This window comes from Phragmites australis, chromosome 7 (assembly GCF_958298935.1).
Source record: "Phragmites australis chromosome 7, lpPhrAust1.1, whole genome shotgun sequence".
NCBI classification, from domain to species: Eukaryota; Viridiplantae; Streptophyta; class Magnoliopsida; order Poales; family Poaceae; genus Phragmites; species Phragmites australis.
The window spans coordinates 24514737-24530955 of NC_084927.1; the positions used below are offsets into that span (position 1 = coordinate 24514737).

Below are 16219 nucleotides of genomic sequence, written 5' to 3' on the forward strand. Positions count from 1 at the left end.
ATGTCGCACCGCTAGAGCTGCTTCTCCAGTTATGCAATGGTGTGGTTGCCAATGAAGTTGAACTGAAGATTGAGGTGCTCCAAAGATGAAGACATGTTGCCTAAGAAAGGAACACTCTTCTGGGTGACCATCAAATAGCCAGACAGTGAGAGGATGCAAAGCTTGAGCTGCTTTGCTGATGCCAAGATCGCAACACCATAGCCCCTGACCATGCAATTTGAAAGATCAAGCTCGGCAATCTGGCTGCAGCCCTCAAGACACGTGTCTTTAAGAAAAATAAAAGCATTGTAACATCAGTGAACAAAAGATGAATAAAATACATATTTCCTATCCAGCTCTTCAACATGACTATCAGGCAATAGCCACGATATGAAATTTACTTTCATCATCTCTTATTCTACAATGCTTAGCACAAGGGAAAAAAAATTATGGTATCATTTCGACAGGATCTTGTATACTCTTTTTTTTTACTTATGGTATCATTTTCTTATGTAAAGACTTCACGGTGAACATACCAGAAGGAGAGTGTTTCCAAGCAGCAATATGTGGAATTGAGTGTATGGGAGATGGCTCGCAGCCATCGTTCCGTACCATCCCCAACACCACCGAACCCACACTCCTCCAACCCAGCATCTCAGCCACTGCTCCACCGGCGTGCCGTCGACCGGCATGACCGCCAAACCCTCACGTTGGCATTGGCCACTACGGTCTCGCTGTCCACTCTCAACCCTCGTGCCGCCCCGTTCAGCCCGGTCGGTGGCCCCTAGATCTCCAGGGGAGACCTACCAAACTAGTTGGTCTTTAGCCCTTCGTTAGCCTCCACTGGCACCTCCGACAGTCTGTCGCCTACAACACCGTCCTTCCTGGTCGCTTCAACGAGCATCTCCCCTCCGCCAGTTGAGCACAACCAACCGTCTCCTTCAGTGGATCTGATGGAGGCTGCTCGGTGAGCTGAGCGGCTGCGCCCCCTGCCTCGCGCCTAGGCTCCACCTTCTGAGGCCATGGCATCGTCAGCCTCTGGCCACAACCCGCGTCACCTGGCCACCGACGCCGACGGGTGGGTTCACATCGTCAAGAAGAAGAAGCGGTGGATTTGGAATCCGAGGCCTCCACCGCCTCCTCCTACTCGGTCTGTGCCGCCGGACCTGGTGGGTCGGTGCTTCAATTGCCTCGCCACGGACCACGTCGTTGCGGTGTGCTGGTTTCCTTCGCATTATTTAAGGTGCCGGCAAGAAGACCACCAGGCCCACCACTGCAAGAGGCCTCGTCCCTTGCCGGGTTCTCTGTCAAGGCCTCTTGTCCCGCAGGTTGTTCACCATCTTTCCTCAACCGGCCATAACCAAGCACCTTCAGCACCTTCCTCTGTCGCTGGTGCAGCTCTTGTCACTTCATCGAAGCCGTCGGAGTCCCCTCCCATGCCGTTGACTCTATCACGGTCCACGGGGAAGACCCCCTCAGTGCCTTCCATCTATGCGGCTAGCCCGCAACCGCTGTCTCCTTCCTTGTTGGTACGTGGAAGCCTGGTGCACCGCCCTCGTCATGCTTTCTGCACCATTCCTCGACCCGAGCAACAGCTGCTGGAGGAGGCCCGGTTGTCAAATGCTCTGGCGGTGCTCGTGGTGGGCACTAGGCCACCAGTGAGCCTGGAACAAGTTCGGTTGTTGCTGGTTCACTCGTACGGTGTTGAAGTTGCCGACTTCACCATGCATCGGGCGTGCTTGGAAGATTTCATTATGGTTTTCAACGACCTGGTGTCAAGAGCACGTGTGCTTCGCTCCCCTTTCCCTGTGCAGTCGTCGTTCCAGTTGTGCTTCCGACTATGGCAGCGCCAATCGATGGCGAGCGCAGGACCCCTCCTCTTCCGTATCATGCTGGAGATCAGGATGCTCCCACCTCATGCATGGCACCTTTCCACGGTGGAGCGCGTGCTGGGCAGTTCATGTTCTAATCTTTAAATGACACTAGACACCGCCGTCGGGGAGGATTTGCGTCTGTTTCATGTGTTCTCTTGGTGCATTGACCCCGACCTCATTCCGGAGGAGGTCACCCTCATCGTGCCAGAGCCGGAAGAAGAATACATTGAGCACGGACTGTTTCTACGCCCTGAAGAGATCATCCACTCTAAGCTTCCATGCCTCCATTACAAGATTAGCATTCTCATCAGAGAGATTCATGATTGGAACCGGCCGCCCAACTCCTTCGACAGCGGGACATTGCTGGACTGCTGGGACAGTGATGGAGATGACTTTCCCAGTTTCGAGCCAAGCGGTCGCTCTTGGACGTGGCCAAAGTGCACGTGTTTCAATGGGCCGTCTGAGGATGGCAACGACGACGAGGGTCATACTGTTGGTGTGAGAGCTCTTGCCTCCCAGGTCAGTGGGCTACAGGTCGCCTCCTTGTCGTCGGTAAGGTTTGGGCACTAGGGCATTGCTTTCTCGACTAACAATGTCTGCTTGGCTCGGAGAGCTGATGTGCACCTTGCCCTGCCCTAGGACCCTATGTCGATGAGGCGTCGCCGTGCTTTTCTGGCTCTACTCCACTGGGTCGGGCGAATGCTTGTGACGCAGACTTGTTTCTTGCTGCGCTCAGTTGTGATGTGGAGTCCGTTCTAGGCGCTGATCCCCAGGATTTTGGAATTTCTAGATCGTTGCCTCAGCCTTCAGGGCCAACGGCCGCACCAAGCCCTCTGGTGCTTCTGCTGGAACCAGATGTTCTGTCGTCTTTTCGGGACCCAGCTACGGCGGCTCCAGCCCCTGTGTGTGCTTCTACTCCGAATGTTTTGGAGCATGCCCTCTATCTATTAGTGCCACCCTCTTCGGTTCCTACGGAGGCTGCCCTGTCGCTTTTGCCAGGCGCTGCTGCTGCTGCCAGTCCGACGGTCATTTCGGCCATGACAGAATTTGTAAACTCAGTGTGTGCTCAAGTTCCACAACCTATTCTTGCCACGCCACCTCTGGGAAGCCGCCCGCGTGGGTCTGTGGCTAGCGTAGGCACTGCTGTTTCCTTGCCTCACCACAGTAAACGGGTGGCCGTGCAAGTTTCGCGAGTGTCCAACCCGGTTACCCAAGCACAGAACATTTTGATGCGAAGCTTCGGCATCACCTCAGATTCTCGGTCGTCAGACGCTGCTGCACTTGTTGAATATGAGCGTACTTTTGAGAAGTCGTTGTCAGCATCCCACCAAGTAGCTATTAGCGAACTCTTCCCAGCTGGGCCACCTAGGGAGGTATTGGGAGCCCTTGCGCTGGCCGAAGTGGCTTGATGGCCTGCTTCTCTAGGTAGTTGGTCGCTATTAAGTTTGATGAATTGAGAAAACATTCTTGTTTGGAACGTCCGTTGCCTTAATGCTCGAGCACGTCGCGATGTGGTTCGGGAAACGGTAGATCACGAACATGTCTCTATGCTGTGTTTGCAAGAGACCAAGTTGCATGTAATTAACAATGGCATCATTGTCGGAATGCTAGGTACCGCCTTTGACTATTGTTTCTTGCCGGCTATTGGTACTCGGGGTGGGATTCTGGTCGCGTGGCGTGCGGATATTTGGTCGGTGACCAATGTTTCCATCAAGATTTACTCACTGACTGTAAAGTTTTCTTTGCCGGGGGGGGGGGGGGGCTCTTGGTGGCTTACCTTCGTGTATGGACCTCACGATGATAGAGAGAAAGTCGCTTTCCTCCAAGAGCTCAGGGATTTGAGGCAGGGTTGCATTGGCCCTTGGATGATCTGTGGGGACTTCAACATGATCTATCGAGCCGAAGACAAGAGCAATGGTGATTTGAACTATCGATCCATGGGTCGCTTTCGAAGCTTCATAGAGGACCTCGAGCTCAAAGAGCTTCACCTACATGCCTGCCTTTACACATGGATTAATGAACGGGTGCACCCTACCCTCGAACGCATAGACCGCGTCTTCGTTTCTCTGGACTGGGAATCCGGCCTCCCAGACCATAATGTTCAAAATCTCTATGTGCATGACAAAGAGACGGTCCATGTGCACATGGACTGGCCAAAATCTCTATGTTCAAAATCTCTGTGACCATAACGCATAGATCGCGTCTTCGTTTATCTGTGTATGACAAAGATAACAATATAATGTTCAAGCAACCAGAGTGGTTGGGAGTATTTTTAGTCAAAATCTCTAAATTTACCTATAGAGAACATAATAGGGTGTCTTTTAGAGATACTTTAAAAAGTAAGTTTTAAAGAGTCTTTTAGAGATGCTCTTAGATTCATAGAGATTTAGATTCATAGAGATTGAGTTGTTTCTCATGAAAATTCTATAAAGAAAATTTTTCTATGAGGCATTGATTTGTGTGGGACAATATGAGACATTGTATTTGTGTGGCTTTGTCCAAGGACATCACAACGTCGATTTTAGCTGTCCGACATGATGAAAATGTGCCTTGATCGGCATGACACCATAGCAAATAAAATATTATGTTTTAGCTAATGAGGAGAGAGAATAGTTTTAAAATGACACAAATGCCCTTGATCTCTCTCTCGTCAACATCTCACCTCTCTCTGCCATCAGTTCGTTGATGTCGTAGCACTACTGCTGTCCACCAAGCTCACCTAGCACTGCTGTTGTCCGACGACCTCTAAGCTCTCTGATGTCACGTGGAGGAAGGCCTTGACGCCAAGGCGCTTGTAGACATATAAGATGATGGCCTGCCCGTTGATGATGGTGCGCAAAGTGAAGTCGTACACGCGAAGCAGGTTAATCTGGGAGTGGATGAGCGACTCATCAAGGTCCAGGAACAACGTCCTCTTCCCTTGCGACTCTGACGGTGGGGGCACAACGCTCTGCACGCGGATCAGAGGCTACTACAACGGAGGAGGGAGATGAGGAGGTGAGGAGGAGCAAAGGCAGTGAAACCCTACGGTGGCAGCGCGGTACTTGCGCTGGGACCTGAGGATGGTGAGGCGGACAATGAGCTTAAGGTGGCGACAATGGCATGAGTAGAGGCTGCGACGGATTTGAGAGTAGAGGCAAGACTTTGAGCGAGCTCCCGCATCATTTTGCTGCGGTCCAGCGGTGCAATGCCTTCTTCTCCACTGCCGGCGACTTGGCCCCGAGGTGCACGATGATCTCACCTTGTGCTGCTTCCTTGGAGGAAGGGTTGGAGCGGCCCGGCGGAGGAGCAGAGGTCGGCAGCAGCCGAAGCTCAGGAAGATGATCTGACGGTGTCTCACCATGGCGAGGGGAACAGAATGGCATCGGATCTCAACGACTTTCTGCAGATCTGAGCAGCGGGAGACCGGATCTGCTTGAAGGAGCAGCACTAGCTCGCGGCTGATGTTGATGGAGGGTGCAAGAGGATGTTGGGGATCCTAGGTGTTGGCGGCAGCCTCGAATTGGGGCCTGAAGATGGAGGTGGATGAAAGGAAAGACTAGAGAAGAGGCTGACAGATGGGACCCGCTTGGTAATGAAATAATGGGAGAAAGGTAACAAGGTCTTTTCACTCACCTTATGATTATTTTATTAGACGTAGTGTCCTAGAGATAAGCTATATTCTGGTACTGTCTGGTAGTCAAAATCAACTTTAACAGTGTTCTTAGGATAAAACCATACAAATACGGTATCACGTAGACAAATTTCCCTTTCTATGAAGTCCCTAGGCTAAGATATTTGGTGCCCTATGGATATGTAAAGATCATATGTAGGTCCTGTTTGGTAGAGCTCTCCGTAATCTAAATTGTATGGTGAAATAATTATATGGGAAAAATGATTTTATAATTGTAAGTGATTTTTTTGGGGTAAACTCTATGGATGCAGTGATTTTATAGGGGAAATAAATCAAGGAAAGCTGAATTTTCAGTTCCTAGCATATAGTTAATTTTAAGGAATCACTTTGTGAATTGAAAACTGCAAACTGTCGTTTGAAAGTGCTTCCACCAATTTCACTCTAAGAGCTAGTCTTGAAACTCTGACAAACAAGCTCGTAAAATGCCTTACACTATTAAGGACTTCCTTACAGCCTATGAAGAGTTTAATGATCATGTGGTTTCTGTACCTGTGTGTGACTAATTTATGGCTCAATTTGAAAGCCTTATTATACAACATCTTCTCCAAGCTAATCTTATGAAGATTTATCTTCGCCGTCTAATGTTCCTTCGACGCATAATGTAATGCCATTCATCGTTTCCTTCCAAATATGCACCGGTTGAAAGCTGTATGTATTAAATTTGATCTATGTTCCCGCAAATCAACTAGTTTCGACAACAATGGGCAATCCCATGCATCTAACTATAGGCCATTTCTCTAACTATGGGTTCACATGTAACCAACAAATACAAAGGTAGACTAAACATGGTCGCTAACAATAGAGATTGTGAGTGAAGGTTTGGTATGGCCGAAGGTGGTTGGGAAAGTGTCGGGGAATCAGGAACCAGGGGTCCCCGAATCCCGAGGCCAGACCAGCAATTCGTCACGTGGCGTCCTCCCGCGGAGGGCATCTCCGCAAGGGAAAAAAGACTAAGTCCCGGGAGAGGGCGCTCAAGGCTACAGTCAGTGGTCCCCGAGTACCCATGTTCCCCGATGACTTGCGAAGACTAAGTGACCGGGAAGAAAGTGCTCGGGGAGGTGAACAGTGACCCCCGAGCACCCAAGTCCCCTGACGGCCAAGAGAACCGAGTACCAGAAGGGGTGTGCCCGGGGCTGCAAGCAGTGGCTCCTTGGGCACCCGAGTACCTTGAGGACCCAAGGAAGGTAATTCTGGGAGAGAGTGCTCGGGGCTGCGAGCAGCGGCCCCCGAGCACTCGGTTTCCTGAGGATCCGTACAGTCAAGCCCGGGAGAGAGTGCTCGGGCCGTGAACAGTGGCCTCCGAGCACTCGGTTCCCCGAGGACCAAGAAAGGGCGTTTTCGGGAGAGAGTGCTCGGAGAGGTGAACAGTGACCCCCGAGCACTCGGTTCCCCGACGACCCAGAAAGCCCCCGTCAGTGGCCCCCACAGGGGTCCAACGATGAGGTGTCAGCCAGTGAAAGGCCCGATGCCGCATTTAAGAGCGCGCGTGGCCTGTCACCTCTAACTGCTCCCGCCACGCTCGGTGTCAGTTACTGCCATATTCTGGCAGATGGGCGTGGGGACATTTAATGCACGGGTCCCATCCCGTGCCATCCGGCGCACCTCGGGATAGCATCGCGAGGTCCGAGGCGTTCCGTCTCCCGAGCTGCTGTGGCAGGCGAACAAGACCGGGCAGGCACGCCGGGCCGCTCTACGGCTGCCCGGTGGGCCCTCTCCACGGCGCCCGTTGCCAGCGCCATCATGACGACTGAAGACTGGACGCGGGGCACGTTTTCAACCCCCGTCACTTCGCGCAGAGGCCATGATGATGCCTCTTTCCATTTATGGCTCCTTGGAACTTGCGCCCTCCTATTCGGGGCACGCTACCACCGGCGGGTATTTAAAGCGACCGGTAGCACGGACAAAGACAAGTCTGAGAGGCAGATCGAACACAATCTACGAAAAATCCAAGCTCAGACAGGCGCACACAGAGCCAACTGAGCCCAACAGAGATCGAAGAATACCTTCGTACGAGCATAGAAACCGAAGAAAAGAGAGTCCAAGGTCCTAGGATAGACAGACATTCTTGTAACTAGCACATTCCTGAGAGATATTCTCAGAGCATTTATAGCATCCACACAGGAGTAGGGTGTTACGCGCAGTGCGGCCCGAACCTGTCTAAAAATACCCCAGCGTATTTACTCTTTTATGTATCAGATCATTCCACCCCACCTGCCATCGCATTTACATCCATTTATTTCTCCAGCAAACATATTCAGAATCATCCACCGACCGAATATCTAAAAAGGGGTCTCTCAGGATCCATACAACATAAGCTAACCCTCCGACAGAAAGTTTGACATATATCTATTCATTTTGCCACGAGTTAACATCACTATTATTCCTTTCTCTCACGCCAAAGTCTAAAGCATCCGTGGGTTCTTTTTAAGTAAAGAACAGAGGCGCTTGTGTCAAAATGAGCCAACTTCACCATAGAATTAAAACATCCTGTTGTGCATAGGGAGAATATGATTGCTAGAGAAGGAAAAAAAAGTTGACATTAAGGATAAAATGATCCCTTCTGAATATAGGAGTATTAACTTATTATACGTGGATGGTCAGTGAGGTTAAGATAATCCGATCAAAGCTTTTCTTTTTTCTGAACCCTTAACTATATGCTAACTGATCATCTTTTTTTCTTCTTCTATTGCTAACCCAATAAAATGACCCATTAGGTCTTGCCATATGCACGCACAAGTCTAGCTAGGTTAAACTTTACCATCACTCGGCTTAAGATCAAGCCCAAGGGAGTCCCTTCACGGGTAGATTCCCGTCGTGAAGGGATTCCCGTTCCCTTCAGCGCTCCCAACGGTTTCCCTTCACGGTTCCCTTCACGACGGGATTCCTAGGGTCATTCCCTTCAGGACAGGATTCTCTCTCCGTTCCCTTCGCGATTCTCCTCGAAGGGAAGCTGTTGGAGATGAGAGAAAATAAAGGGAATGGGAACGGGGAAGGGAATCGGGAAGGGAACGAAATGAAGGGAATATGGTTGGGGATAGTCTCAGGGATAAAAGAGGAATGTTTCTCTACCACACGTCACACCGGCTATGCTCAAATGGGCATGACCTATTTGGAGAATAGAATTTGATAGAAAAATTCCCATGGAATTACGAAAGTTTCCTAGCGTTCTAAACCGGCGAAAGGGAGAATTAAGTTAGAGTTTTAGCTGGTAGCTCCACCTCAGGTTTTAATATGGTAAGTTAAAATAAAATAATTTAAGTCTTAGTTTTTAATTTAAAATAGGAATAAGATAGCTCATCTAAATATTTTTAATATGTGCACAGCTTTAGCTATACGAATTTTTAAATCTAAGAATACATTATTCTAAAAAATTGAAGGTACAGCTCTGCCAAAATATTCCGCAAATGCCCAAATCCAAACGGAAAACAGAAAATCACACGAGTTGGAGGGCGAAACCGAAAAATAACACCCACCCGCGCATTTCCCTCCACCAGTGCTCCCCTGAAACCCCATTCTTTAGGGTTTCTCGCCGCGGCGCGACGCCCTTCTCGTCTTCCTTCCCTCCCCGCCGCTTCCACCGCCCTCTCGAATCTTCCGCAGCCCCACCCATATCAACCCTAGCCCCTCCGCCTCCTCCCCTACGAGACGCCACGCGACGCACTCGTCAAGCCACCGCAGCCATGTCGTCGTTCTGGGGTAAGAATCGTTTCCGCCGCCATTGGTGCTGCTGCTGATTTCCTTCGTGATTTCTCCTTTGTGGCCTGATCGAATTGCTGCGTGCCTCGCAGGCGTGGAGGTGAATCCGGGGAAGCCCTACACCCTCACCCATAGCGACAGCCATGGCCGCCTGCGCCTCACCCAGGTTCACTCCGTCTCGATTGCTCATGCTCTTACGGTTTTGAATTTACGATGTTATCTCTTTGTGTTAACGGCTAGGAAATGGTCGAGGAGGTTTCTAGTTGTAGTTGCAGCCTAGTTCTGTGATGTTGTGTGACGAATGCGATTTTTTTTGGGATGTGCAACACAGGCGACGCTGGGGAATGAGATCGGTAAGGGGGAGAAGGGCGCCGGCGGGAAGAAGTGTGTGTTACAGTGCTGTGCGGAGAACAAGGACCCTGTGTTCCTCTGCGTCCTGGTCCCAGAGAAATCTGAGACGTGCCACCTGGAGCTTGAGTTCGAGGAGGAGCACGTCACTTTCTCAGTGATCGGGCCGAGGAGCGTCCACCTTGCTGGATACTACATCGCGTATCCTTTGTTGCGTTAGTGTTACTTGCTTATCTTTGTTGGTAGTAGGTGGCTGTAGATCACTAGATTGTGGAATGCTTGCTGTTGTTGAAAGTTGTTGTGGTGAATTCTTTTTTTCCTGAAGTATCTTTCTCAGTGATGTGTATGAGGAGGATATGAGTGACAGCGATGCTTGGAGTGACTCTCTTCAAGGGTCAGATGATGATGGTCTCTTGGGTACTGATGATGATGACAACATGGTAATGATTGACCAAATGACTACAGGTAATAAACATATTTTATCCCCTTATGCAACCCATTAACCATGTTAGTATGTTATTGAGGTTATGGTATGTTCAGATAGTGAAGATAATGATTCAGACTATGATTCTGAGACTGATGATGAAGAGATCGCGTACAATCAGCATAGAGGCAAAAGTTCAGGTATTTGTGTTTACTTGTTGCTCCATTGCCCTCATATAATCAGTGGACGACTGGAAGCATGTCCCCTGGAAATATGTGTTGTTGTTACTTGTTTTTCCCTGTCTCCATCAACATTATTTCTGACCGTTTGATATGGTTCTCTCTAGGTGCTTTTTTTTATTTGTTTTGCAGTATAACTAGTTTCCATCTTACAATTATATAGCATTATATTTTTGAATTTAACAAAGGGAGAACAGTTGGACCCAAGCTATTGGTATGAACTGGTAGTGGTAGGAATTGAAAGTGCAAATGTCCAGTGAACAAGTGATGGTAATGAATGTAATATCGATTTAAAGTTTTGACAGAGACATGTTTACGAATAGTATATAGTTTATACATCTTACAAAAGTATCTATAAATAATACGGTTGTTGAATGTTGTCTGGCTCGTATATGGCCAGAGTGGAATTTCATATTAAACTTCTATCAACAATTTCATGTGTCATATGCCTCCACTTAACTCAATAGAACATTTATATGCCTATACGCATACTGTAGCTGCAGAAAGTGTTGGAGCATTAATGCTTTATATTTTCTAGACCTTTTTGCAGTGTAAATTAAGCTTAGTTGACCGAAACATTACATTTGGTAGGATAAGCGGGCGCTTGTCAGGATAGTTGATATATACTTTTCTTGGGGCTTGATCCCTGTTGTACCTAAAGCAAATGAAGTAATTTTCCCCGTTGCTAATGTACAGTATTGGAATATATGCTAGTTCTATATACATAGGTTCTAGTGTTCTACAACTGGCATGGGGAATTTATGTTCCAGCTGATGTGGAATTAGCGCTGCAAATTATAGCTCTATTTGCTCCATGAAATTGTGCCATGGCCATTTATTTTAAATTATTTCACTTGGTTTCAAATTCTCTACTCATTGCCATTGAGATTACATGACATGTAATGGATATTGATTGCCAAAGGCCTCAGCCAACATTGTTTCATGGATTTCTTCCCTGTGATTAAATTTTGCAGTTGTTATTGAGGAAATTCAAGAGGATGACAAGCCTGCTGGGGGTGACACGCAGAAGGGATCAAACAAGAAGAAAAGCAGTGAAAATGATGACAATTCTCAACTTCAGCTTGTTGTCAGGACTCCACCTGCTGAATCATTGGAAAGTGAAGATGAAGATGGCTTTCCTGTATTATTATCTGAATCAAAGAAAAGTTCTGAGAGTGTTTCCAAGAAAAATAGGAATCTAACCAAGGAGACGAGCAATGAAGACCGGAAAAGGAAAAGTGGAGCCATTGGTGATAATCGTGACTCTTCAGGGTACACTAGCTCATTGATTTCTCCTAGCATATTTTTTTAGTTCACGGTAACATGCTGTAATGTTCTATTTACCTGATTCTAGGGAGGTAAAGGCTGAAAATGATGAGTCATCAAAGATAAAGAAAAGGATCAAGGACAAAAGCACTTCTGTAGACAGTGAACAGGTAAACAATGAAGAAAAGGAGATTAAACAACAAGATCCTCCAGCTGATACTGTTAATGCAAAACAGAGGAAAAAGAAAAAGAAAAACATTAGTGCTTCTCAGGCTGATACCGATCAGCAAGCTGCTAAGAAAAAAGACATGTAAGTATCTTAAGGGAAAAAAGGATGCTGTATTGTTTTTTCTTTTCAGTTTTCACATAGGAATGTGATTCACATGGCTCTGTATTATTGACAACTTTGCCTTTCACCTTTTTCCAGTCACAAAGATGGTGAGCAATTAACTGCTCAGGAGGCTGATAAAAAGAACAAGAAAAAGAAGACCCAGGACAGAAACAAAAGTGAAAATCAGGCACCAACTAGACTTAAGGAGTCAGAGAACAAGAAGGAAGCACTCCAAACACGAACATTTGGCAATGGTATGATAATTCAGGAGGTAGAGATGGGCAAACCTGATGGTAAAAAAGCCACATCTGGGAAGAAGGTAAACATTTCTGTTGAGCTTCGAAAGGATGATGTCCTTCAATCTACTATTTAGAAATGCAATTTCTCACTGCCTCCTGCAATGCTAACATTTGCGTGCTCAAGTTTCAATCTCTTTATGTGAGCGCTACGCGGCGTGTTTTTGCATGTTTGCGATCAATTTGACCACTCAAATGACTACCTTATTTGAATTTTTATTGATATTGGCTTTTACTGATAACCACCATGTTCCCCGTTTCTTTAGGTTTCTGTTAGATATATTGGCAAGCTAAAGAATGGCAAGATTTTTGACTCCAACGTCGGTGGAAGACCGTTTGAGTTTAGATTAGGTAAGTTTCTTCCTGCTGATGTCTTGCTCTCGATCGTCCTCAATATTACTACCAGGGATGATTTCAATGATACCTTCCCTGCAGGTGCTGGGGAGGTTATCAAAGGCTGGGACATCGGCGTCAATGGTATACAAACCATCATCTTGTTGTCAAACACACAATTGTTGGGTACTGCATATTTCATTCTTTGGGTCTGGTGCTTGATTCTCACTCACCCATATTGTGTAACAGGTATGCATATTGGGGATAAAAGGAGACTCACCATTCCACCCTCAATGGGGTAAGATATACTGTCGCGTTGCTTTATTGTCAGCAGTTGCTCTTTCCAGTCCATTCCTGATTCGTAGTTCCTTTTGTAGGTACGGGAGCCAAAGAGTTGGGAAGATACCGCAGAACTCAACTCTCATCTTCGATGTGGAGCTAGTGAGTGTAAGATGAAGAGAGGACCAGATCACTTGAAGATCCATGAGAAACTGAGGCATTTTCACAAGTTTTGGAGCACACCAATTTCCTTTTGCAATGTTATTTCATAGCCATAGGAACATACATGTTTCGTTGGATTCTATGCCTTCTTTCTGTTGTTATCCTACGTGTAAACTGCAGCCATCCCGGCCAATTCCCGGGTCGCAACATTCTCTACCTGCGCGCTACTTTAGCACTGTTGATTCATTTTGGGTCGTTTTGGCATTCATCCGATATCAAGGCTTCATTCGAATGAATGAGATAGTTGCACGTTTTTAAGTTCACTGCCACTGGCGGAGTTTGTCACTCGGTTTGCCAAGCAAAATTGGGGCGGCTAATTTGCTCGGTCTAAATCTACCCTTCGTCTTAGATTGGTATATATAAATGCCAGGTATTTTTTAGCACGATCAATCTTTGGCCTCAAAACCAAAATTTGCGGTTTGGTTTGGCACCTGAGGGTAGAGATTGGATCTCTGTAACTTCAAAAAAAAGAAGAAGCGTTGATTGGATCTCTGTCCAAAAAACAAGCGATCTCTGTAACTTAAAAAAAGACTAAGTTCACTAAATTCTATTAAAAAAAGAATTTGAGTGGAGACCTTCTGCGCTGGGTCCGCTCATGGATCCAGAGTTCCAAACAGCTATGTCCCAGTCGGATCAGCTCAACAGCAATGTCTCGGCCGGTTGCTCAATCCATCGCCCGAGCCGTTGTGCGCGGGCGCGGCTGTCCGACGCGACCGCCACTAGATTGTTGGAGCAGTGGCAGTGTGGCACCCACCAAGCGACGCGCCCACGCGGCCACAGCCACGGCCCATCGCTTCCCGAACGCCGAAAATCCGAACGCAATGCTTTCGCCACCACCGCCTCCCACCGTGTGCGCTCTCCTCCACCCCTTCTCCCCTTCCTCCTCCGGCCACCCGCGCCAGCCCCCAGCCCACCACCACCTGCGCGTCCGCAGCTCGAAGGCCAACCCGCCGAGCCTCCCGAAGCCCAGCACCAGCTCCAGCAGCAGGCCCCATCGGCCGCCGCCGCCGCCGCGCCGCCTGCACGGGGCGGACCGCCGCCTCAGCGCCCTCGTCCACCGGGGCGACCTCGACGCGGCGCTCCGGCTCGTGGGCTCCTCGCCCCGACCGCCCGATGTGCCCCTCGCCAACAGGCTCGTCCGCGACCTCTGCCGCCGGGGCCGCCCCGCCGACGCCGCGCGCGTCGTCGAGGCGTGCGGGCCGGGTGCAACCGCTGCCACCTATGGCGCGCTGACCGTCGGGTACTGCCGCGCGGGGCTGCTCGACGATGCGCGCCGCGTCGTGGATGCCATGCCCGCGCAGGTGCAGCCCAGCGCGTACCCCTACAATCCGCTCATCCACGCGCTCTGTGAGCGGGGGCGAGTCAGGGACGCGCTCGAGGTGCTCGACGATATGCTCTGCCGCGGGTGCGCGCCTGACGTGGTCACCTACAACATCCTCCTCGAGGCGGCCTGCAAGGGGAGAGGCTACCGGCAGGCCATGGAGCTGATCGACCTCATGCGCTCCGAGGGGTGTGAGCCCAACAACGTGACGTACAATGTCATCATCGACGCCATGTGCAGAGAAGGAGATGTAGTCTACGCCCGCGAGTTCCTCAACAGCTTGCCTTCTAAAGGGTGCAAGCCGAACACTGTCAACTACAACACCGTCTTGAAGGGTTTTTACAGTGCAGAACAATGGGAGGACGCCGAGGAGCTTATAGACGAGATGGTCCGAGAGAATTGCCCACTGAGTGAAGCAACGCTGAATGTGATCATCAATACCTTGTGTCGTAAAGGATTGCTTCAGAAGATGATTCAGTTTCTAGAGAAAATGGCAAAGCATGGATGCACGGCAAATGTTGTTACTTACAATGCTATCATCAATGGACTTTGTGAGCATGGGCATGTGGATAGCGCCTTGGAGCTAATAAGAAATATGCAATCTTATGGCTGTAAACCCGATATCGTCACCTACAACACTTTGCTGAAGGGTTTGTGCAGTGCTGAGCGATTGGAGGATGCCGAGGGGACAATAGCTAAGATGAGCCAGAATGATTGCCCCCCAGATAACGTGACATTCAATACTATAATTAGTCTCTTGTGTCAAAAAGGGTTGACAGTGCAGGCCTTCGAAGTTTTTAAGCAAATGCCTGAGAAAGGCTGCAGTCCTAATTCGATCACTTACAGTACAATAATAAATGGGCTTGCCAGGGCGGGCAAGATGGAACTAGCCCTTGAGTTGTTGAATGAAATGGCCAGCAAAGGTATTAGCTCAGATAAACTTTATCAGTTGATAACTGAGTGTCTGAATAAAGAAGATAAAATTGAAGAGGCGGTTCAGATGGTTCATAAATTGGAAGATGCAGGCATATCACCCAACACTGTTCTCTACAATACAGTGCTCTCAGCGCTTTGCGGAAATGGGAAAACAGATCATGCTATTGATATGTTTACTTATATGGTGTCCCGTGGTTGCATGCCTAATGAATTGACCTACACTATACTCATTGAAGGTTTAGCTCATGAGGGCTATTTCAAGGAGGCAAGAGAATTGCTAAGTGATTTGTGCTCTAGAGATGTTCTTTGTAACAGCTTGATCAAGAATGAAGCTTTGTTGTTAGATCAAAATAATATTCACTCTTCTTGAGTCATGATGAAGTCAAGAGCTTGTGTGCACTTTTAACTTCATTATATAACAGTGGTGCAGTAGGTTAACACTTACACATTGCTTCAGTTTTGATTGTAAATTCTCTTTACTAAAGACATGTTGTAGCTTAGAGCTTAGCTCTCCATCTTCTTTAGTTTTTGTGGAACAATGTAGTCCAATATCTTTCATGTTTGGCTTATTTTAGTTGCAATTTTTTATGAATACTTAAAGAATGTGATCACGTTGGAATGTAAACATGATTTGATGTTTACTTTCCGGATACGCATTTAGTCGATAGCGTGCTTTAGCATAAACATGGATGTGCCTACTGCCTAGTGTTTAGATGTTAGTTTTGGATCAGTTTTCTTTGTTTCGTTTTGGCAGGGATAGTTGTCCCAGGATTTAGGCTTAGATGAAATGTACGACTAAGCTCAGGTAACAGGAATGTTGTGGGCCTGCATCATAGGAGTTTCACTAAGGTACTTTGTTTAGAAACAAGTTGCATTTTTTTTTCAAGAGTGACCTGGTATCTATAACTATATACTAGGCCTATGAGAGAAGCACAGTTGTTGTTCTGATTTTGAAAAGTTGCACCGTAATGTGAAGCCAGTTATTAATTATGATTTGAGTACT

At 48.0% G+C, this 16219-nt stretch overlaps 2 protein-coding genes across 2 annotated transcripts; both read left to right on the forward strand.

Moving 5' to 3' along the window:
• Nucleotides 1–8984: 8984 nt before the first annotated feature.
• Nucleotides 8985–13145, forward strand: LOC133924303 (peptidyl-prolyl cis-trans isomerase FKBP53-like). Its single transcript, XM_062369774.1, has 12 exons — nt 8985–9222; nt 9315–9388; nt 9554–9771; nt 9908–10035; nt 10111–10194; nt 11207–11504; nt 11587–11808; nt 11926–12148; nt 12392–12476; nt 12561–12602; nt 12708–12756; nt 12836–13145. The coding sequence occupies exons 1-12, from the start codon at nt 9207–9209 to the stop codon at nt 12912–12914; spliced, it is 1518 nt and encodes a 505-aa protein (XP_062225758.1). The 5' UTR covers nt 8985–9206; the 3' UTR covers nt 12915–13145.
• A 492-nt stretch (nt 13146–13637) lies between these two features.
• Nucleotides 13638–15723, forward strand: LOC133924304 (pentatricopeptide repeat-containing protein At1g09900-like). Its single transcript, XM_062369775.1, has one exon. The coding sequence runs from the start codon at nt 13781–13783 to the stop codon at nt 15584–15586; it is 1806 nt and encodes a 601-aa protein (XP_062225759.1). The 5' UTR covers nt 13638–13780; the 3' UTR covers nt 15587–15723.
• Nucleotides 15724–16219: the final 496 nt, after the last annotated feature.

Bases quoted from the DNA above. Each gene is read 5' to 3' on its own strand.
- LOC133924303 (XM_062369774.1), top strand. The intron at 10,195-11,206 runs GTATTTGTGTTT...TAAATTTTGCAG, and splicing joins GCATAGAGGCAAAAGTTCAG to TTGTTATTGAGGAAATTCAA. The intron at 12,477-12,560 runs GTAAGTTTCTTC...CCTTCCCTGCAG, and splicing joins ACCGTTTGAGTTTAGATTAG to GTGCTGGGGAGGTTATCAAA.
- LOC133924304 (XM_062369775.1), top strand. From the start codon at position 13,781: ATGCTTTCGCCACCACCGCCTCCCACCGTGTGCGCTCTCCTCCACCCC.